The 23,372-nt window shown below is 41.6% G+C and overlaps 1 protein-coding gene across 1 annotated transcript; it reads left to right on the forward strand.

Moving 5' to 3' along the window:
• The first annotated feature begins 937 nt into the window (after positions 1–937).
• On the forward strand, positions 938–23,328 carry bcl2l13 (BCL2 like 13). The gene is made up of 7 exons (XM_034085006.2): positions 938–1,083; positions 2,169–2,373; positions 4,724–4,810; positions 5,238–5,394; positions 6,495–6,567; positions 6,668–6,796; positions 20,735–23,328. Exons 2-7 carry the CDS (start codon positions 2,232–2,234, stop codon positions 21,686–21,688), a joined length of 1,542 nt encoding a protein of 513 aa, XP_033940897.1. The 5' UTR covers positions 938–1,083; positions 2,169–2,231; the 3' UTR covers positions 21,689–23,328.
• The last annotated feature ends 44 nt before the right edge of the window (positions 23,329–23,372 follow it).

Consider the following 23,372-nt stretch of genomic DNA (forward strand, 5'->3'; position numbering starts at 1 on the left):
TTGTGAGGCTGAACAAAAGGACCTTTTGACTATGTAAATGTAGTCTTTTTAAAAACAAAAACATTTACTGACTTTTTTAGGATAGCTTAAAGAAATGTTGTAAAATTACAACCGGGGGCCTTACAGGGTTAAGGGCTATTGTTTATTGTTATTTACTTTAAGATGTTTATTCTTAACCAATAATTTAATTAAAAACTCTTTAAATGATGTGTATGTGTCTTTGTATTCCTGATGATACACTGAGAGAATGAGCTCATGGTGCTGCTGATCACCATAAGCTAAACAGTCTGTATATATTGCATTACATTTGTATAATGTAAGCTTTGTTGTTACTTTGCCTGTGGGAATAAGAAAAAAAAATAGTTAGATATACTGAATATTATTTGATCTGTTCCACCACTTAATCCCAATAATGTAGATGTGTGTTGTAGGTGCCTTAAATAACCCCTTGTTTTCTAGTGAGATGTATTTTTATGTTCATATAATAGTGATTTCAATGCCACCCCAAACATATTACTGGTTCCATCCTAGCCACCCCACTGAAAATGTCCTGGCTCAGCCACTGAATACAGGAAATCAAAAAAATAAATGTAAATGTACCCCCCACATTCAGGATGCTTCCTACGCCCATATGTTTATGGATACAAACGGTGCAAAAGTTCAGGTTATTGAAAGGTGCTTTAATGACCTTGATGTCATTTTCCAATTAGGGGAATTATGTTACACACGCTTAACTGATATCCTTTACGTGCAGTTGCTAGGATACACTGGAAAGCTTACTTAATTCTCAATTCATAATGTCATACACGTTTACTTTAAAGCTAAGTCACCTTATCAGTGTTATTTTTTCAGAAATGGTAGGACCGTTCGCCACTAATAAGAGTGTTATTTTGAAAGGTATGACAGGAAGATTGGTGCTGTACTTTCGCCAGCTTGTATCTCTCTCCAAAGCACACCGTGTGCTAGTGCTGCTGCCAGTGGTGCTGTGCCTCTTCAGCTGCTGCTGCTGCTGCTGGGGACTGTGTCGCATATATTCCTTCAACTTGTCGTTTGTCAGCACCTGTTTGCCTTTGGCCAAGGACGGTAAGAAATGGACTCCAGTTTGGTTGCATTGAAGTTAAATTTAAGTTTTTTGCGTCACCAAAATAGCGGATAAAGCGTGTCACGTCAAGCTAGCTATAGCTTGCGTATGTGCCGATGTGTTTCTGGGAAAGGAACGAAAACCCGCCTTTTTTTAAGTGTAACTCTTATGGAATTTGTCCGGTAACGTTAGACAGTTCATTATTTAACGAGCAATGGCTGGTTCATGAAGTGAGCACATATCTTGGCTATTCTTTTGGGTCCATGCTGTCACTTTGAAAACATGAAGGACACACTTAAAGTATTTAGTTGTGTTATAATAATTCAACAAGTTATAATATTTGTATTTGCACATACATTGGTATAACTCCTCATTAGCCAGCAAGAAGTTTTATTTTGACAGTTGAATCCGGAAGTTGTAGTTTTTTTATTTGTCAAACTTGACAATTTGGTCCGCATGGTGTCACCTCCCCTCTGGAGGACAATGTGAGCGTTTACTTTAAACCATGTTTAAACTCAACCTTTCTTTAGTCGGTAAGGTTTTAAACGGTGGTTTAATATCCAGAAAACCACAGTAAACGTAACAGTAGACCCATTTACATTGACTAGAAACATTTGTTCAGTAAAGGCTTTTGTTGAAGGTCTTTTCACGCCCCACTGTTCACCACGTGTGTTATGTAAGTGGACTGTGTCATGATGTACAGTAACGTTATATAGCCTGCATGTGTGATATAGGCATGTCTTAGGTAAATTTTCCTCTGTTATTATCAGTTATCAATTATGCAGGCAGCAAAAACGACATGACCAATTGAAGCTTTATCACCCCTTTGCCAGATGGGCAAGTGATGTCCACCTGGCACAAAGGGCTTAGGATAATGTGCTATCATGCTATGATACACTTAGTAGGACATTTATAATCAGTCATCTACCTAACAGCTGTTTTACAATCCAACAACAGATGTCATCAGGACGTTTTTTCTACACTGATCATGTTTTTTTAATGGGTGCCAGATTTCAATGTGCAGCCTCAATCATGATTGTCTAAATAATAAGTAAATGATCCTCCTCCTTGCTCATTTTTCACTCAGGTGAGACGTCCAGCTTTGACTGTAACAACGTATGTGCCTGAGAGTCTGACCCACGTCTGTTCAATGGCTACCTCAGGCCCCACCTCTTCTGCCTCCATCACTGCCACTGTGCCGGAGGGTTTCCACTATGAAACCAAGTACATTGTGCTCAACTATCTGGGAATACTGCCTGTTAATAGATCACAGGCACGCAACACAGTTCAAGGTGAGAAGAAAGACTTTAGATTAGCGGCTAATTTGGTTCTTAAAGTGGTTTAGTGTGATTTTAGGTATTGATTCAGTCTGAAAATGCAGAAATGCAATGTCCCCAAAAGACAAACTTCTCATTACTGAAGTGTAGCTACTGCCAAGGTTGTGGACCTTTCCACAGTGTCTTGACTTGTGCAGTGTGTGCGCCGCATATCTCAGGCAAACCTCACACTTGTGCAGTCACACCGCACACAAATAGAGTTGTGTGCACATGGCCAAAAAAGAATATTCAGGGCGTGTAGGCAGCTTGCCACCTGTTTTCTAGCTCCATGTAGCCTTCTGTGACACATTGTAAGAGACTTGTGTGTAATTTGAAAAAGACAGTTATGGAGTCCCCAGCGTTTTAAACAAGTAGATGTCATGTGAGCTCATCTTCAACTTTTCCAATATGGTGTCCAGAGATGCAAAGACTGGTTTGACTTGTATTGCAAGTTTGTGCCCCAGGCTTGCAGCATGCCTGTTTTTCATTTTGTAGCATTTGTGCTTAGCATACAAATGACACACAACAGTTTGAACAAATAGTTATGATGTTTTTGTCTCACATTTGGAGATGTGTCACATTGGTAGTTATTTTATAAATATGTGAAGACTTTTTGAGACATTTTAATGAGGAAACAAATATGATGTATTAGAGAAAGAGAAACATTACGCCTAGAAATATAAGAAATGTTAGCATTTTATGCCATGCATGTCATTCCTTCTGCACAACCAAAAAAACGTTGTATTATTTTAAAGAAAACCGTAGCACCAAATGTCAAAAAGAACACGTTTTCTTTAATTCTGGTCCCTTATTGTTGTGTGCGTGCTCAGAATGGGCGGAGGAGGGCAGATAAGTGGCTGATCCCTGCTTTCCGCTTGACCCGGTCCAATTTCTGACAGCCTGTCATGTGAAATCACTGCAGGATAACTCACACACCATTGAACCAGAGCAGAATAGTTGGCCGGTTAGCTGTCTGGCTGAACGCTGAAACAGCACCGAGCCCAGGAAAAACCAACAGTGGCCCTCGGGGCGTTCCTATAGGGTGAGGGGACACAGAGAGAATAGAGAAGGGTTCTGCTGAGCGTCCTCTTCCTTCCTGTTAAAAAACAAACAAATGCCAGTTTGTAATTTCAACAGTGAAAAACACATCAGTTAGTTTTTAAGAATGATACTTCAAGGTCATCGTGTTTCGTCCTCTATTGGCTGCTCGTCCCCAGTTTAGCTGTTCTTAAAGAGTTCCATGGTAGTAGAAAGAACCAATGTCTTTGGGTTGAGTGTGTAATGCAGCAGGATCACCCTTCTTTATCAAATGACTGCTGGTGGATTTTCCCAAGCTAAATAGCTACATTCAGAATGTGTTTAGCGTGACTTAAAGTCATGGTCACACAGCAGCAGCCTTTGTGTCGGTTTCACCTCTCACATGGTTCCACATTCCCCCAGCAGTGCAGACTGAATCATGTAAATAATTTACTTAAAAGCACAATGCGTAGGAATATCGGTTTCAGTTCGTACACGTGACATTCAAAGTGAGCCTCTTTTCCCTGGTTAAACAGGGTTCAGTTATGACCTCAGATTCATTTGAGTTTGGAAACAAGATTTGCCCGCCTGGTTTTTCGCCCTAATATTTTAAATTCTTTCACAGCTGATAATTGAAAGGCGTAATTTATGTATGAGCAAAGTATTTACCTTATTTTTTAAAGAATATCCAACTCATTGCTCCTTTTTAACATGATCTATGAATGTGACACAAGAACACCAGTATTGGTACAGTATTGCACGTAAGCATGCACACATTATTCCCCCCCCCCCTTATACATGCCAAGTGTGCAGGCATCATTAACCTGTCCTTATGAGTCAAGTACATATACATCCCATTTATAATCAAATCCAATAATGTCAGTTATTTTTACTTTAAATGTCTTATGTTAATATAAATATCTTTATATATATATATTATTATTTTTTGAATTGCACATTTTTACTTTAACTTTTTCTTAATGGAAATATATTTGATGTAAATATTTTTATTTTACTTGTTTATTTTTAAAATGGAGCCACTTTCACAAACCCAATCTCTTCTGTGATAAATCAAGTATTTGATTCTGATTGATAGAATTGATAACATTTCAGATACAGCTGCAGAATTCAACATTTCAAAATAAATAGAATGCACAAAAGGGAATGAAATATTTCTAGTCAAGTGTATGTGGCTTTTAGTGTTTGTTTTAAATTATTTTTAAAGTGCTATATACTGTATATTGTATAGAATTTAGGAATAGTGAGTCTGTTTGGCCGTTGGTTCATGTCATGTGTCTTTCTCTCTCAGGAGATGCTCTGATTGACAGTGAGAGTAGCACATTGACAAAAGGCCATGAAGAAGAGCTGAGACAACTGGAAGATGAAATCGCTGCCTGTAAGTGGACACACACACACACTCCATGTTGTCTTTCCCTGTGCCATTCTTTGTTCATACCGTGTGTCTGCCTGTGTAGTGGAATCCAAAGTTCAATCTTTGTGAATGTAAAACATGAAATGTATGCATGGAGAGAGGACTTTGGTTTCTTTACATAACCACGGTTCTCTCAGAAGCGTGAGTCAGAGTCACTCACCCTTCCTTGTATATGTGTAGCAAGGACGAGCTTAGATATTTGATTGACAGATAGACACTCATTTACTACTCAGAGAACTGGAGTCACATTAGTAACCCAGACTTCAGACTAACCATCAGCATATGTGTTGATGTGCATTTAATTTATGGAGCAAACTACACTTTTTTTTTTCTGCAATGTGAATCATTTCTTTAAATGATCTGAGTCATCCTTCCCCTCTGTATGGAGCAGCTTGTTCCACATCAGGCTTCGACCGACACACATCGCTGGTGTTTAACCCGACAGTCCCAGAGACCTCCGTAGAAGACTGCCTCGCTGCCGTGGGAGACCGGGTGGCCATAGACCTCGACACACACCTGGCAGCAGCCGTACACACACTCCTCGAAAGGTCAGTGGTCAACTCTTTGACTGTCATGATGGATTGTATAATATATACAAAAGTAGTGCAGATGAACAATGCTCTGAGATGATCACTGCCTGTCTTGACTGCTCAGAAATACTTAATCCAAGATATATATTTCATATAGAAACAGAATTGCTGGGTCGGTTCAGCAACTACACTGACACTTTCTTATCCAATAATTGCTCTTTTCCTCACTACACTTTATTCACACTATATTAATATTGTGTGGGATAAATGTGAATATTAGTGTCAATATTCTTAACCTGTTGCTTAAGGTAGTTTTCTTTTTAAATGAATGTTTGAACTTTAGCAGAGATTGGCAAATACTTTGTCTTGAAACTGATTGAAAAGGTTTTGATTCATTTCTAAATGTACTGAGATTAACTAAATTACAAGCCAACAGTTGTTGCTTGGTGTTATTGTCACACACACACACACACACACACACACACACACACACACACACACACACACACACACACACACACACACACACACACACACACACACACACACACACACACACACACACATTATGTTAGTCGCTTTGGATAAAAGCGTCTAACAAATCACATGTAAAGTAATATTGCAATTGTGATATGACTCATGATATTCGAGGAATTACAACTTTTCTTTCATTATTCTAATTTTTATTTAAAAAAACATTAAAATAATCATGGTACTTTTTATTTTATTTGACACATTTTGCCTTCTTATATTTCTATTTTAGATAACATTCTAATAATTGTTCAGCCTTATATGAGAGTTTAACAGGTCTTGTACGCTTTTCATGGATATGTAAATATATACAATTATTTTGTTCGTTTTTAGCATTGCATACATTCCCATTACAAGACAAACGCATGCAAATGACATGGAACATACAGTAACATAACAATACAATTTGAACCTGGAAGAAGCTGTGGATTTTTTTTATTAGCTTTTGGAAGGTGAACAATAAAGTCAATTTAGGATCTTAAGTATTAGATGGCTTAACAATAATTATTTTTATTCTGGGTACATTTAAAAAAAATGTCAACACTAAATGTAGTCCTTACCAGAGATGATGTCTGCGTGTGTTTCAGGCCTCTGGACTACGAAAGATTTAGAGATGCGACGCGGGATCTCTCGACATACACAGAGGGAGGCTGGAGCAAGGTGAGTCCCCCTGAGGTTTACGAATGTCTCTTAACTGTGTGTCTCTACAGCTTTGATTTCTTTATGACCTCTCCCTTAAACTGCTACTCCTCTCTTCCAGGTGCTCGTCCCTTTTGTGCTGCTCCAGGCACTACAGAGCGAGGGGGAGTCGCTGCAAACTCTCTCACAGCTGGGGGTGCGCTTCTTAGAGGAGGACGAAGCAGGCTACATCATGCAGCATGGGGGATGGGTGAGTTTCAACACACAAAGGAGGAAAACCATTATATGCGTCACCTTTCTTTTAATACTTTGGCATCTGAAAGTGTTGTATTATGTGGAAACATAATTGCATTATATTTATATCACTTATAATTAAATGTACAGAACTCAAACTAGCCAGAGGAGGGTAGCAGTGAGCTAGCTGTACAGAGGTGGATGAAGTATTCAGATCCTTTACTTAAAGTGGACCTATTATGCTATATTGGAAACATATATTGTAGGGCCATACCTATACAAAACATGTCTGTGACCAAACAGATCACCCATTGTAGCCATGCCTCATACTGCTCATACCCCTCTTTTGCAGCCCTGTTGCAAACAGGCTGATTCTGCCTGAATTGAATGTCTGCTGCTAGCCACGCCCCTTTGTAGCGTCACGCAGCGTTCCCCTGCTAGAGAGATTTCTACCGGGAGAAGCTCAGCTAAACGCTGCGGTGATTAAATGCCATGTTATGCTCCCAACCACTTCAAGCTTTATTTCTGAAACAGTATGGAGCTCAAACCTTTCTCTCTCACAGGGTTTACCACAAGGACATTACGTTACACATATTCTCTCCAGTAGCCTACAGCGTTAGCTCCATGGTTAGCTCTGAGTGTTAGCATGCTTGCTAATGTAAACACACAGCATATTACTCCCAAACCACGCCGCGCATTGTTTCTGATACAGCACATAGCTTGACATGTTCTTTCTTAAGTGTTTACCGCTAGAACAGTGCCATTATTTATATATATATATATATTTGTGCTGTCAAAATTATCGCGTTAACGGCGGTAATTAATTTTTTTAATTAATTGCGTTAAAATTAGGGCTGTCAGTCGATTAAAATATTTAATCGCGATTAATCGCATGATTGTCCATAGTTAATCGCGATTAATCGCAAATTTTTTATCTGTTCTAAATGTACCTTAGAGGAATATTTTTCAAGTTTTTAATACTCTTATCAACATATGAGTGGACAAATATGCTTTATGCTAATGTTTATTATCATTTGAACAATGACAAATATTCTCATGCATATTAAACACAACAACCTCTGAATATTACAAATATTCGCCTCAATTCAACCTGGAACCTTGTGTGTGTGTGTGTGTGTGTGTGTGTGTGTGTGTGTGTGTGTGTGTGTGTGTGTGTGTGTGTGTGTGTGTGTGTGTGTGTGTGTGTGTGTGTGTGTGTGTGTGTGTGTGTGTGTGTGTGTGTGTGTGCCCGTGTGTGTGTGTGTGTGTGCCCGTGTGTGTGTGTGTGTGTGTGCCCGTGTGTGTGTGTGTGTGCCCGTGTGTGTCCGTCCGTCCTGCAACTCAAGGCATATGCTCGAACGGGAGCTGCAATCATGAGTGTGCTGACTTCTCCTACAATGTCCCGCTGCCTGCTTAAAGTCAAGTGCTCGGCGCAGTTGTGTGGATAGAGCGCTCCTCTGTTTTCATTTAAACAGCTCCTTATATCCGTTAGCGCAGCTAGCTAGCACCAGATGCTAACAACAACAATAGCCGCGTTCACACTGCGGTACGGTAATGCACGTAAGTTCTCTCTCTCGCTCGCTTGGGCCACACACACCCTCCCGGTCCTCCCGATGGCCAGTCGGTGCCTGCCGGTGAGCGTGGAAGTGTGGTCTGCCACAAGCGGGCGGCAGGAGCGGGGCTGTCAGCAGCATCAGCTTGTAGATGGTATTATAAACTCGATGCGCTCTGAAACTACGGGGCGGCCGAGGAAAAAAATACACATGCGTTAATCGCGTTAAAATAATTAGTGGCGTTAATTTTTTTTTGCGTTAACGCGTTAACTTGACAGCCCTAGTTAAAATATTTAACGCATGTGCAGAATGGCCCGCCCCATACGTGCCACCAGTGGCAGCGCCAGGGTATGGCTGGGGTAGGCTACACCCATACCAAGAAATGGCTTAGCCCCACCATGAAAAATGATGTTAAAGTAAGCAAAATAAAGTCTGCCAACTCGCGCGGAGTAAATTGCACAGACAGCAGTTAGTAAGATTGATTTCAGTAGCCACGGTTTTGAAAACTTTTGTCACGTAGTGATCGTCTTCTCAATAGAACATCTTTGATAACGGCGTGGTGTTGTTGCAGGAAGTCCCGACGGAGAATACTTTTGCTGTAGTACAGGGCAGAGCCATATAATAGTAATAATATGGCTCTGGTACAGGGGTGCACATAACTGGTACGCAGATTATGTGCGTAATCTGAAATGCGTACCGTCACTTGTGTCACACAGCGCATTTGCGTACCGACGTACTTGTGAAGCTTTTCCAGAAGGCGGTTAGATCACCGGACGACAGAGTCGGTCTCCGTGTGCACAGACAGGGAGCTGTTAACGTCGGTCTGTACAACGGACTTGTGCCAAAACTACACCAACCGGCTGCGGAGGGAGACTCCCCCCCCCCCCCCTTCACTGGAGAACTGCGCTAAAACAGCTGATCACAACGTTCACACTCTGTGGTCACGAAGTACTCCACTAGCCGCCGCCGCCCCCCCCCCTCTGTCGACTTTCCTGAAGTACTCCCCCGTTGATAGAAATCAACATGTAATGAATTAAGACCCCACGGTTTGATGATTGATAGGTGTGTGGGTTGTCTTTCATTTTGACACGCAGAAAAATGTTATAATAAACATACATACTGTATGTTAAATGGATATATCCGCCTTCTTTCATTTATCTTTCCATTCCCACAACAATATACATAAAGAAATGGCATATTTTGGACATAGTTCGAATGGTGATTAATCATGATTAATTAATTTTTAAGCTGTGATTAATCTGATTAAAAATGTTAATCGTTTGACAGCTCTAATATATATATATATATATATATATATATATTAGGGCTGTCAAGTTAACGCGTTAATAAAAAAAAATGAATGCCACTAATTATTTTAACGTGATTAACGCATGTGTATTTGTTGTCCTCGGCCGCCCCGTAGTTTCAGAGCGCATCGAGTTTAAAATACCATCTACAAGCTGATGCTGACAGCTCCGCTCCTGCCGTCCGCTTGCGGCAGACCACACTTCCATGCTCACCGGCAGGCACCGACTGGCCATCGGGAGGACCGGGAGGGCGTGTGTATGTGTGGTGCGAGAGAGAGACCTTACGTGTATTGTTGTTGTTAGCATCTGGTGCTAGCTAGCTGCGCTAACGGATATAAGGAGCTGTTTAAATGAAAACAGGGGAGCGACATTTCGCCGACAACTGCGCCGAGCACTTGACTTCATGCAGGAAGCCAGACAGTGGGACATTGTACGAAAAGTCAGCACACTCAGCACGGATAGTGCGCGCAACATGATTGCAGCGTCCAGGCAGCTCCCGTTCGAGCATATGCCTGGAGTTGCACATAGCTCCAACGATCCATCGCACACACACACACACATACATACATACATACACACACACACACACACACACACACACACACACACACACTTTGTATTGTATTATTGTATGAGAGGTCCAGGTTGAATTGAGGCGAATATTTGTAATGTTCAAATGATAATAAACATTTGCATAACGCATATTTGTCCACTCATATGTTGATAAGAGTATTAAAAACTTGAAAAATATTCCTCTAAGGTACATTTAGAACAGATAAAAAATGTGCGATTAACTATGGACAATCATGCGATTAAATATTTTAATCGATTGACAGCCCTAATATATATATCAACTTTACAACAACTTTACTCTAAGCCTCCAGCAGACATCCTGCTGAATACACAGACACACAGCTGCGACTGTATACGGAGACGATAGGTTGGGACCTCTATGGTTGGGACGTGTCACGTGTGCCGGAGACGATAGGTTAGGACGTGTCACGTCGGCCGGATGTCGCCAATGACGTAATAGGAGCGAAAATTCTGGATCTGCTTGTTAGCACCCCCCTTTTTTTGTTTTTTAGAGATGTGGGTACGGACGAAAAGAGAGAGGGTTTTGTTTTCTGACACTTATGGCGCGTTTCCACTGCAGGCCTCGCTCGGTTTGGTTTGGCCTTATTAGGCCCAGCTCACTTTATGCTGCGCTTCTATTACAGTTTAGGAACTGGGGCAGTTACTATAGTAACGCAGTGTAGGCGGAGCCGTGACGTCATCTTCAATGAGAGCCCCAGAAAAACAACACAGCCGTTAGCTCTTAGCACTCAGAGCTCACAGCTCTTCATATCTGTTCAGAAACTAGACAAAAGTTAAACAAGTACAAACCACAGACTGTCTGTGTCATGGCGAATACAGTCGCTGGTTTATTTATGTCTGTATAGGCCGTTGTTGTGAGTGTGGACGGTCGGAGCATATATAACGTTCGCTTAGCCAAGCTACATTTAGAAAACACGCATTTTAAAAGGGTTTTTCGCCTGCCGTCTGTCTGCAGACTTGTCAAAGCATTAATTCATAGTTTTTACTAACCGGTATCAGTATGTTGTTACTTCGGCATCATTTTGAAACGTGTATTACAATTAAATCACGGTCAAATATGTTCATCTTGTTGTAGTTGTAGCCCCCTTGCCAGCGATTCTCTCTCTAGTTTAGCATACTCAGCCCGACTCAGCCTGGTTGTTCCTGGCCCTAGAACCACGATTTAGTCGGGCCAGAAAAAAGGTGAAAAAGTAGCCCCGGGCCAAAACTAGGCCAAGTGGAAACGCAACCAAAAACGGGCCCCGCACGGCTCGGCACGCTTAAAGCGAGCTACCCGCTGCAGTGGAAACGCGCCATTAGTGAGTTCCCTGACACATATTTATGTATAAAAGACATCAAAAAGTGCATTTTGCATGATAGGTCCTCTTTAATTTAATTACTAATACTCCAATGTAAAAATAGTACTGCATTAAATGGTACTTAAGTAAGATGATCAGTATAATGTAAGCATGATCAGGGACATGTACATTAAGTATTAGAAGTAAAAGTAGTTGCAGGACACATTAATCAAACAATGAGTAAAACAAATGGTCAACCCACTCATTGTTTGTGTTGTACTTACATAGGATTTTGGATATGTTATCTACATCATAATATCTTATTTTAAAGTTCTTTTCAAGGTTAAAAAAAAAGTCTGAATTTATAAAGTAGTAACATAGATGTAGTAGAAAAGTAAAGATGAACTATTTCCCTTCCAATGGTGGAATAGAAGTATAAAGTGGCACTAAAAGAAAATACTCAAATAAAGTTCACGTACTGCTAACTTTTACCTCAGTAGAGTACTTGAGTAAATGTACTTAGAAGAGGCGCCGGTGGTGTTCCTTGTGTGTCGGAACAAGCAGCGACAAACACTGAACATTTTGCATATTTATTCTCTCGACACAGCGCTTTAAGCCCTCATCATGCAATCAAAACTAGAATCTATCTTTTTCTCAGGTCAGAATTATTATATAAGCAGGCTAAGATATGTTACCATGGTGAGGATATGGAAGGCATATTTTTGATCTTGGAGTCATCCTTTACACGCTGGCAATGCTACAATCCTACACTTTAGACCTAATTCAATGACTGACCAACTACTAAGACTTTTTTGGTCGACTAACGTTTAGTTGACTAAGGGGCAGCTCTACACGTTGCCAAACACGATTTAAAATGTACATCACATGTCAAAAGTATGCTCGTAATCAACATAAAGAAAATATGTAATTTAGGTTTAATTTATTTTGCTAGTGTAATACAAACAATTACAAAACCAGCAGCCACTGTCCTTCTCCTTTTGTGGTTATTCACAACTTTACCATCTATCTATTGATCTAAAGTCACTTTAGATCCAGAAACGGTATTTCTATTCTATATTATGTTGCTTTTTCTTTTAAGGAGAGATTACATGTGTGCATATTCATGAAGGTGTATTTAACTCTGCTCATGGTGCTGAACAGTCTGTGATATGACCTCAGGTGAGAAGGCCCTCAAATAAAGCATCTCCAGTGTGCTGTTAACTCATGCAAATGAATAGAAAGCAGGAATGTTTTTATATCATCATACACATGCAACTATTTCAGCATGTTTTAGATTAATCGTACAGAGGATTTTCAATGTTGTAATAAGTGGAGCACTGCGTCACAGATGGCTCCCTATGAAGGTCAGGCTGATGACGGGGTCACGTGACTCGACGCGTTAGCCACCGCTCCGGTCGCCATTACCTCACCGTGATGATGCTCTGCCCAGTTTTGTGCAATGTAACGTGAACAATAATGCTCTGGTTCCAAACAAAGCGCCATTCTTGTTACGTCACAGGAGGGGGATCAACGGAAGATTGGGCACAGGATCAGGGATGGAGAGAAAGGAGGAGAGAGGGATTGCATTAGGAGAGTGGCGATGGGAGGGGAGGGAATAGGAAAAAGGGAGGGGTGAGAGATGAGGGTGGGCATAGTGAGAGCAAAGTGAAATCTCCATTAGTTTGACAGCCGCCTGCATGCACACTTCTGTTTCACCACTCCATCGCTAGGACTGCGCTGTTTGACCCAGGCTTTCTGAGACTCCACATTGAGGTAGGATGTTACACGGGTGACGAGGAAGCAGCCACAGAGTGTGCTCATTGGTCTGGATGTATGCGTCCTTGTGAAAGAGTGACCGTGCAGAAGTGACAAACTCTTTTCCGCTATATATGTCTTTCCTATCTCGCTATATTTCACAATGCATGCATGCAAAAAGCATATGGCTTATTTGTTCTTTTAAATTGTAGCACACTATTCCATTAAATGTCGAGTTGTAGTGCGAAAAAACAAACAAATGCTAATGGGTACTAAACAAGGAACATCAAGTACTTTCGTATAAGAGAACAGAAGATGCAGCGCACAAACATGATTTCGTTTTGCGACAATTTTCAGGTCTTAAACGCACATGTTAGTATGGGTAAGTCGCTAGGTTTAGGGGCCTCCTGTAATTCCTTTTGTTAGATACAATAGAATACAATAAGGATTATTATGACCCTAATGTGGTGTACACTTCATTTGGCAGGAACAAAAAACCAGCAGCCCTCAGACAGTGCACAGCCGGGGGGGGGGGAGGGGGAGTAGGACATGATTGGGGGGTCAAGGGGGAAGGGGCTGAGAAAAAGAAAATGGCCATCATCATGATGGTGGACATTGTGAAGAAGAGGGGTTACAGTACACATTTTTAACTGGAGAGCAGAATTAGGTGGTTGTCGTGTCTGAACACCAAACGTCCACTCTTGGATGTCTCTATTATTTTGTCTCCTGTCTGTCCGTCCTTGTTGTGGTCTCTTCTTTCGGAGGAATTAGACAATTGTCCTTCAGAGTCTGACACTGAAAGGTGCTTGGTGGGACAACAGTCATTTCATATTACCGTTCTTGTGAGCGTGATGTCATTTGACTCCTGAGGTTTAAAAGTGGCACACCAACATTTACACCTCACCTCTTAGCAAAGAGAAAGGGATGATGGAGTCATACATCATGTTTTTACTGCATATTTGGTCATAAACTGATAGGCAAAGCAGCATATCTTCAAAGGTAATAAAGCAACGTTAACAGGCCCTCCGTGTTATTCTCGCAATAGCTGCTGCCTGAAAGCAGGGAAGTTGCGGAGTGATGATTCTTTTATTTATTTCAGTCATTTATCTAATTATTTTCGCCATTTGCATAAACAGAAGACAGAATACACAAACAACGAAGGTAAGAAAAGACAATAGTGATAGCGATGGAGTCAAATAATACAAAATGTTAAGGAATAGATGAGAAAAACCAATTAACTATGTTCACTGCACATATTATGGTTATGGATTCTGTCATGTTTTCAGAAAAGATGTATTGGGTATTAAATACACTTTATTGTAATATTCAGATCATTTTTGAACAATTTGAATGTTGGCTTTGTTGGTTTTAGTTAAGCAAGATGCATTTTGGTGATGATATTTTTAAGATAAGGTGCTTTAAGGGCACGTCACTGTGCAGCCACACTAGTGCTTCCCATGTTATGTAACCACCCTCTCGCCAGCTCTGAGGTGGGGTATGTGCATCACTGTGAGTGCCTGAGCACACTGAGGAAGCCCCCAAAAAAACTCTCATAATCCTTTCAAAAACATAATCACCAGGGACTGGCCCACTTGTAGCTCTCTTAATAACTTGTACAGCAGCAGCGTCATGGCCGACGGCCAGCGCTCAAACAGGGCACCCATCCATCCTCTCCGTCCCTGCGTATATCCATCAGTCTCACTGCTGCCACAACACTAATGATGAGGCGGCAAAAACCAATATTTACTGATGCAGACAGTGTGGCTACACATAACAGCAGTTTGCTCATGGCTGTTGCAAAGATGCAATAAAATCATTCTGTCCTAAAGTTCTCTTTTGTATCCAACACAAGCTGACATTGTGTGTTGCTTAGAATTAGGATGGAGTATTCTATTGCGCATTGTGATTACAAATAAATAAAGTGATCAGTTTCCTTGATTAAGGTGAATAGCTCTACATGAGTGACTTTGAAAAGAATGTAGCTCCCTAACATGATATGCAAACAATAAATCTGGCCTGCTTTAAAAAATAAATAAAAAATCTGTAAAAAAGAAACTCAGTGTTTGTATTTTTGTAATCCTATTTACATTTACATTGTTAGTTTTTTGTAGATGTGTCCTATCTGCAATACGAATATTTATTCCAAAAGAGAAAAGATAAGAAAGTATTTGCTTAACCATTGTGGAGTCAAAAGCTATTGTTGAAAGATCATTTTAATAAATACTGTGTTAGTAGCATTTTTATTTGTGGATGAAATAGTGACATTGGCTCAGGGTCAAATGGGACTGGCCATAGCCTGCATAGCCTTTCTGGGTGACATTAAATGAACAATGAGATGCTGATGAGCAGTCCCTCTCAGTCGGCTGCTGTGTGACCTCTCACAGCTCTTGTCCGTTAAGACATAATGACATAATCCTTGTAAATTTGAAGAGCATGTTAACCCAAACTAGAAACGCCATGGTTTGTTGACGCGGTATGTGGCAGTCACTTGGCAATGTAGCAAGCACTCGTAAGTGTGTCGCAAAAAGGCAGTTGGTTTCCTTTCCAAACATCTCCGTGTTTTCCAAGAAAGCTTCAGTTTGAAATGGTCTTTCGGGCAGATGAGCAAGAACAACTTCATTTTTAACGAAGATCAGAACCTAACTGCATAAAACTTGAAGTAAGAAATGGTTTATCGTTTGTGCTTGTGCTCTACGGGTTGGGACTGTATATATACAGTGGGGCAAAAAAGTATTTAGTCAGTCACCAATTGTGCAAGTTCTCCTACCTAAAAAGATGAGAGGCCTGAAATGTTCATGCTAGGTATACCTCAACTATGAGAGACAAAATGAGAAAAAAAAAATCCAGAAAATCACATTGTCTGATTTTTAAAGAATTTATTTGCAAATTATGGTGGAAAATAAGTATTTGGTCAATAACAAAAGTTCATCTCAATACTTTGTTATATACCCTTTGTTGGCAATGACAGAGGTCAAATGTTTTCTGCAAGTCTTCACAAGGTTTTCACACTGTTGCTGGTATTTTGGCCCATTCCTCCATGCAGATCTCCTCTAGAGCAGTGATGTTTTGGGGCTGTCGCTGGGCAACACAGACTTTCAACTCCCTCCAAAGATTTTCTATGGGGTTGAGATCTGGAGACTGGCTAGGCCACTCCAGGACCTTGAAATACTTCTTACGAAGCCACTCCTTTGTTGCCCGGGCGGTGTGTTTGGGATCATTGTCATGCTGAAAGACCCAGCCACGTTTCATCTTCAATGCCCTTGCTAATGGAAGGAGGTTGTCACTAAAAATCTCACGATACATGGCCCCATTCATTCTTTCCTTTACACGGATCAGTCGTCCTGGTCCCTTTGCAGAAAAACAGCCCCAAAGCATGATGTTTCCACCCCCATGTTTCACAGTAGGTATGGTGTTCTTTGGATGCAACTCAGCATTCTTTCTCCTCCAAACACGTCTAGTTGAGTTTTTACCCAAAAGTTCTATTTTGGTTTCATCTGACCATATGACATTCTCCCAATCCTCTTCTGGATCATCTAAATGCTCTCTCGCAAACTTCAGACGGGCCTGGACATGTACTGGCTTAAGCAGGATTTGAGTCCCTGGCGGCGTAGTGTGTTACTGATGGTAGCCTTTGTTACTTTGGTCCCAGCTCTCTGCAGGTCATTGACTAGGTCCCCCTGTGTGGTTCTGGGATTTTTGCTCACCGTTCTTGTGATCATTTTGACCCTACGGGGTGAGATCTTGCGTGGAGCCCCAGATCGAGGGAGATTATCAGTGGTCTTGTATGTCTTCCATTTTCTAATAATTGCTCCCACAGTTGATTTCTTCACACCAAGCTGCTTACCTATTGCAGATTCAGTCTTCCCAGCCTGGTGCAGGTCTACAATTTTGTTTCTGGTGTCCTTTGACAGCTCTTTGGTCTTGGCTATAGTGGAGTTTAGAGTGTGACTATTTGAGGTTGTGGACAGGTGTCTTTTATACTGATAACGAGTTCAAACAGGTGCCATTAATACAGTTAACGAGTGGAGGCTCTTAAAGAAGAAGTTACAGGTCTGTGAGAGCCAGACATCTTGTTTGTTTGTCAGTGACCAAATACTTATTTTACCGAGGAATTTACAAATTCATTCATTAAAAATCCTACAATATGATTTCCTGGATTCTTTCCCCCCATTTTGTCTCTCATAGTTGAAGTGTACCTAGGATGAAAATTACAGGCCTCATCTTTTTAAGTGGGAGAACTTGCACAATTGGTGGCTGACTAAATACTTTTTTGCCCCACTGTACTGACGACATTATTTTCATTGTGTTACTCAATTCCAACTTGATTTAAGGGGTTAATGTCAGTTTAAGTATATTATATCACTGATTCATGACAGAAACGTGACATGACGGGACTATAAATACAGGAGAAGGATTGATGAGTAATTCTTCCTGAATACCACCAGTGACGTTTAGCTGTGGATTTGATACCACATGGCATCCCTGTCCTGTTCTGTCTGGCTGATGGCTGTAACCTGAGAGCGAAGCTTTTGTGCAACACTCTCGCTCTCCCACATGCAAATCAGCTTATGGAGGAAGCAAATGTTGGATAACGGTGGAGTGCTGATAGATTTAATCTCTACCCTGCCTCCCTGGATGCAGCTGCCTTTGCATTGGCCCAGTGTCCTTGTAAGGAAAGTAACCTTCACAGCCTGACCATGTCCTTTAAAAATCATCTCTGCATAGGTCAGCGTTTCACATTTGGGGCGCAGAGATGTGATAGGTGGGTCGCGAATGGACGCAATGAACGGGAGATTATTATTATTATTTTATTTTTTAAAATACATTTTTTGGACCTCAGGCCGGAATCAAACCTGGGTCCTCGCGGGCGGTAGTGGATTGTTACAACCGGAGACTCGCAACTGCAGTGGAATTTCACAGCGCTCCCGGCGCAGTAAAAGTCCACGGCCCACCTATGCAAGAGCCAGCGGCCCACCGGGAAATCTCCCGATGGCCAATCCGAGCCTGCTCACACACACACAACTGAAACCAAAATCCTTTACAGACATATGTAAAAAGCTTTCATAAACACATATGAAATGCTCTCTCTCACACACACACACACACACACACACACACACACACACACACACACACACACACAACACACACACACAAAAACAGCGTTGCAGTCGGGAAGAAAAGCAATGTGGAGCGGCACCTCACCACTTCATAAGGAGTTTAACCGTGACACTTTTCGAAATCCCATTTGTGTCCTCCCACTTTACAAATAGTCTATGTTTATCATTATTTTTTAACGCAAGCCGTCATCGCCACGGAGGAGCACACAGCCTCTGTGAGCGAGCGAGACACGGAGAGAGAGCTAGAGAGAGCACACCTTTGTCTATTGAATATAGCCTAGTTGTAAAAAATAAAATAAGAAATCATTCCAATGTGTACTATAGGACAGTAAAAATAAGATCAGAATAAACAAGTTTAAATTATTTGTTATTGGTTGAAATCATATTCTAAAGATGTTTGGATTATTAAAAAGTATACACCTCCCTTTCATCTGAGTATTGAGAGCTGTATCCATACATTCATTTTGTGCTCAAAGTGCACCAGATTGATGCAAAACAAATCTTCCCGGGGGTGCATGCCGTTTTTTATTTTTTGAAAGTAGCTCTCATCCTAAAAAGGGTTGGAGACCCCTGTTATAGAACGATATACATTTGACAATTTTAAACTTGGCCTACCATTTTATTGGAGCGAAGAGGAACATGTGGGGCTTGAAAAGGCCCACCTGTTCAAATGACAGAAAACGTTTGAGAACCACTGGCATAGGTCAATAATGGTTTGCATACTGTGTGCTGTCTTGGAAGTTAAACGTTGGGTCACATGCAGATTGGGACAGGAACATAATAACCCCCTCACGTTCTCAGATGAGACATTGTTGCCTTCTCTGCTGTCAGAACCTTTCTGTCTGCTGCACCCACACATGCCTTTACGCCCTCCTCTGTTTGAATCTTGACCATTCATGTCACACCTTATGTGACATGTGACATGCAACAGAGAAGCTTGCTTACGACCGACCCAAAATGTAGTTTCAACCATAGGTTTCAACCCAGTTTCTTTCCTGTTAAACCAGATCATTGATTTCTTTGTTGTCTGTGCCAATTTGTAGTTGGTATTGGATAGATTGCCATGAAACTATGTTGAGATGTTCCCCAGAGGATAAATCCTACAGACTTTAATGATCCCCTTAAATTCTTTTTATTAAAGTATTTAACAAATATTGGAAGGATATTTGTGAAATTTGTTCATAAGACAAACTAACCTTTTATGTCGTGCCATCATCAGATCAATGATTTATTGCGTCCAATACTTGTTTTTTTGACCAAATACACAAGTTAAACTAATGTTATTCCCTTAAGCCTTACAGTAGCTATCGTTTGTGTTTAGAAAAGCAAATATTAGCATACTAAATATTATAGCTGCTTAACGCTAGCATGTTTTCAATGTCACTTTGAGCATGTTAGCATGCTGAAGTTAGCATTTAGCTCAAAGTACTGCTGGGCTAGAGTACATCCTCACAAAGCTGCTAGCATGACTCCTTGTTGGTGTAGCATTAAGTAGGATAGCTGGATTAAAAAAAGTCATGATTTGTGTGCAGTGCGTTTTATCAGATTGTTCTGACATAACATGGGCTGCCCTTTTGTGATGTAAGAGGAGAGATGTTAACGTGCCCAAGTCCAAAATGAGGACCGGTTTAAACCTGGCCTCGCAGGGCTGTGTGTGGGCGGTGTTGCTGGACAATGAGAGGATACAATCGAGTGAATAAAGATGTTAAGAAAGACATGGTGTGAATGGCAAACTGCCATTCACACCATGTCTTTCTTCACATCTTTATTCACTCAGCGTGTTCACACATATGCCCTCCAGTGAGCGTGCATCCTGCTCTCATTGTAAACACTCGCTGGCCTACATACTGTAAATTCTGCATCACGTCTCTGCACACTCAGCAAAGTGGAAAGATATGTCTGGTACGGTCACTCTCAAGCTACAATATCTTTTAGGTAATATTCTGACTTGATAAAAACTGTTTTTTACCTTCAAAGTCAAACCTTCTACCGTTTAATATATTTTTGCTTCAGTAAGTCGACCTGTGTTAGTCAATCATTCCCAAATGATCATATGATTATGGATGTTATATAATGGCAGAGCTTTACAGAGGGCTCCAGATGTATTGCTGATACATATCTGCAATCCACTAGGTGGCATACAAGAGTAACGTAAGCTATAAAGCAGTGTCAGTTGAAAAGTGACTTTATTTTGACTTAGTTTATGATTCTAAAATAGCATCATGGTGAAAAACTCCTCTGCCATGTTGCATTATAAAGATTATATCACATTTCACTTTTCCATCTATTACTCAAAATTCTTAAAAAAAATATTATGTTGACATCCTCTCTGTCTCTGTCTATCCCAGGGTGAAGTATTCAACCTTGAGTCAGAGGACGAGCGAGGTGTGATCATCGCTGAAGACAGCAACGACATTTACATCCTCTCCGGGGACCAGCACCCTGACCATCTGAGCCCCCCCTCCTCGCTGCTCTGCACCGGAGAGATCAGCAGCGGGCAGTGCTTGTGGCAGACGGAAAGCTTACCCGCATCTCTGGCCGGCCACGAGTCCTGGGCACAGGTCAGCGCCATGGACCCCGAAGACGTGAAGAGCCTGGACAGCAACGAGGGCGCGGCGGCTCTGGCCGAGGAGCGCAGTGAGAACAACTCGTCGAACTCGGACATTGTCCACGTGGAGCGTGAGGACGCCGAGCTGCTGGAGGACGTGGCAGCGATAGACGAGAGCATGATGAGCATCCTGGGCACGGAGAGCGACATGGCCGAGCTCCGGGAGGAGTTCAGGGGCCTAACCCCCCCCGTCACAGAGTTGGCCGACAGTGACTCCAAGGCCCCAGCCTCCCTGCTCTCATTAGAGGAGCCGGTTGTCATAGAGACACCTGCAAGCTTGTCCGCAGAGCCTTCCATCATCTCCTTAGAACCTGAGCTTCCTCCCCTCGTCACTGAAGCCCCCCCTCCCTCTGAGCCAGAAGCACCTTCATCTGTTCCTGAGCCAGAACCAGAAGCTGCCCCAGTGCCTGCTGAGGTGGCCCCCCCATCTCCAGCCAAGGAAACCCCATTATCAGAAGCAGAGCCGGAGCCCGTCGCAGTGCCTCCCCAGCCAGAGACTGAGGCCCCGCCCGCTGAGCCCCTGGTCCTGGAGCATGCATTGGCCCCTGTAGAAGCCCCGGTGGAGGAAACCCCAGAGCAGCCGGAGCCCGAAGCAGAGCTCGAGGCAGAGCTCTCGCTGCTGCTGTACGGAGGCGCTGCGCTGGTGCTCGCTGCTGCCGTGGCCTACAGCTTCATCAGCTACAGGAGGAAGTAGCACATCTCAGGGGAGGAGAATGAAATTACAAGATAAGGGAGAAAAAAATGTATTGGTACACACATGGTGGGACTCTTCTTGCCAAGTGTGTTGCGTTTTTTTTAAGGTTTAAGATCTGTGAAAATGACCCCCAGCAACAAAAGAAAACATCTCATCTGCAACCGTACTACTGGGAGTCCTGCTCCACAAACACAGCAGGATGCACTCCACTGTTCACCTATTTCTTTTTTCTCTCTTTATTCCTTTTTGGTTATCTTCCAACTGTGTGTTGAAATTCTCCAGCCTTTTATAGCCACACATTGGAAAGTTTGTGAGGTTTTCCGGCTTTCTCCCTCTCTATGCAACAAAACAGCACTTACTAATATCTCCCCCCATTGTCTGTGATTCTGATTCTTTCTCTCATTCACACATAACAAATGCATGACCTATGGAGGAAACCAGTTATTTGATTTTACGTGTCGGTTTCACACACACACACAACAGGCGCATTAGGTTACAACTATTGTTCCTATTTACATTCTGCATAACGTATGTGTATGATTTCACAGCAGGTTTTAATTTCTGTGTATTCAAAGATTAAACATTTTTGCCCAAGAATTGATGAACGTATGGAACTGATACATCCAGTCTGTTCTGCCGTCATTCTTTTGCCATCATTGGTTTGCACATTTTAATATACTGTGAAGATCCAAAACAAACTTGAAAACAGCAAGTAATCTTAGTTCTTATTGTATTTCTAAAGTAAGGGGTCATCTAGTACTTTCTAAAGATACCCCAGTCCTCGTGTGAACTGCACCTCATTCTGTTATCATTCACTAAAAAAGAAAATGTCAGCCACTGTAGGTCATAGATCCCGTCATCTAATCATTTAAATCGATTTCATGATTGAATTTTCTGAACGGGCTACCACACTTCCTTAGACAAAAAAACACTTTCTCTGCAGTTTTTTTTCCATCTTTACTTTCTCCGAGCCCTTTTAGTCCTCAGTGTTCTTTACTATTACTGCTCATGATGTAACTCTCTTATGCCACAACTTTTATTCACAATTGCCCCTGTTGGGAATGTACCATTCCCACACCCTCCCCGTGTAGAAAATGAGGTATTAAAACAAAAAGGGGGTCCTTCAACAACACTCTAACCAGCATTGTGGTTTTATATTTACATAAAGAACGCTGTGATAAAGATTTGTTTTGGAAGTCAAATTCAACCTCTTGGGTTACAAGATGTTTTTGCCATAGCAGCCAGCTAAGGAGAGTTTTTAAACTAAATGTGAACTGTTGGAGGGGAATGTCCCCGGACCCCCCCATAGTCTGTGTAGAGGAAATGAGTTATCTTGCACTTTGAGAACTTGTGTCATTGAGTTGTGCAGTATCACATGATTTTGGGGATATTATGGTAAGTTGTATCACTGACAGCTTATAAAAGGCTGCAAAAACATGGTGCACAACAGATACCATCTTCTATGAAAGGATGTATCCCTGTAAGTCAGTGGTATCCTTAGTAATACTGATGGACTCAAACAATGCCTGCTTCAAAGGGAAACTGTTAAAGTGCAGAGCAGGATGGATGTCCAACACTTTGTACCTTCAGTTTCCTACAATACACGGATATGAAAATAAAACAAAACATTTGAAAACCTCTATGTTGTTTGGATTGAATGCTCATCTGTGTAGATTAAACGTTT

The sequence above is a fragment of the Pseudochaenichthys georgianus genome, chromosome 6, assembly GCF_902827115.2.
Source record: "Pseudochaenichthys georgianus chromosome 6, fPseGeo1.2, whole genome shotgun sequence".
In the NCBI taxonomy this organism is placed as follows: domain Eukaryota; kingdom Metazoa; phylum Chordata; class Actinopteri; order Perciformes; family Channichthyidae; genus Pseudochaenichthys; species Pseudochaenichthys georgianus.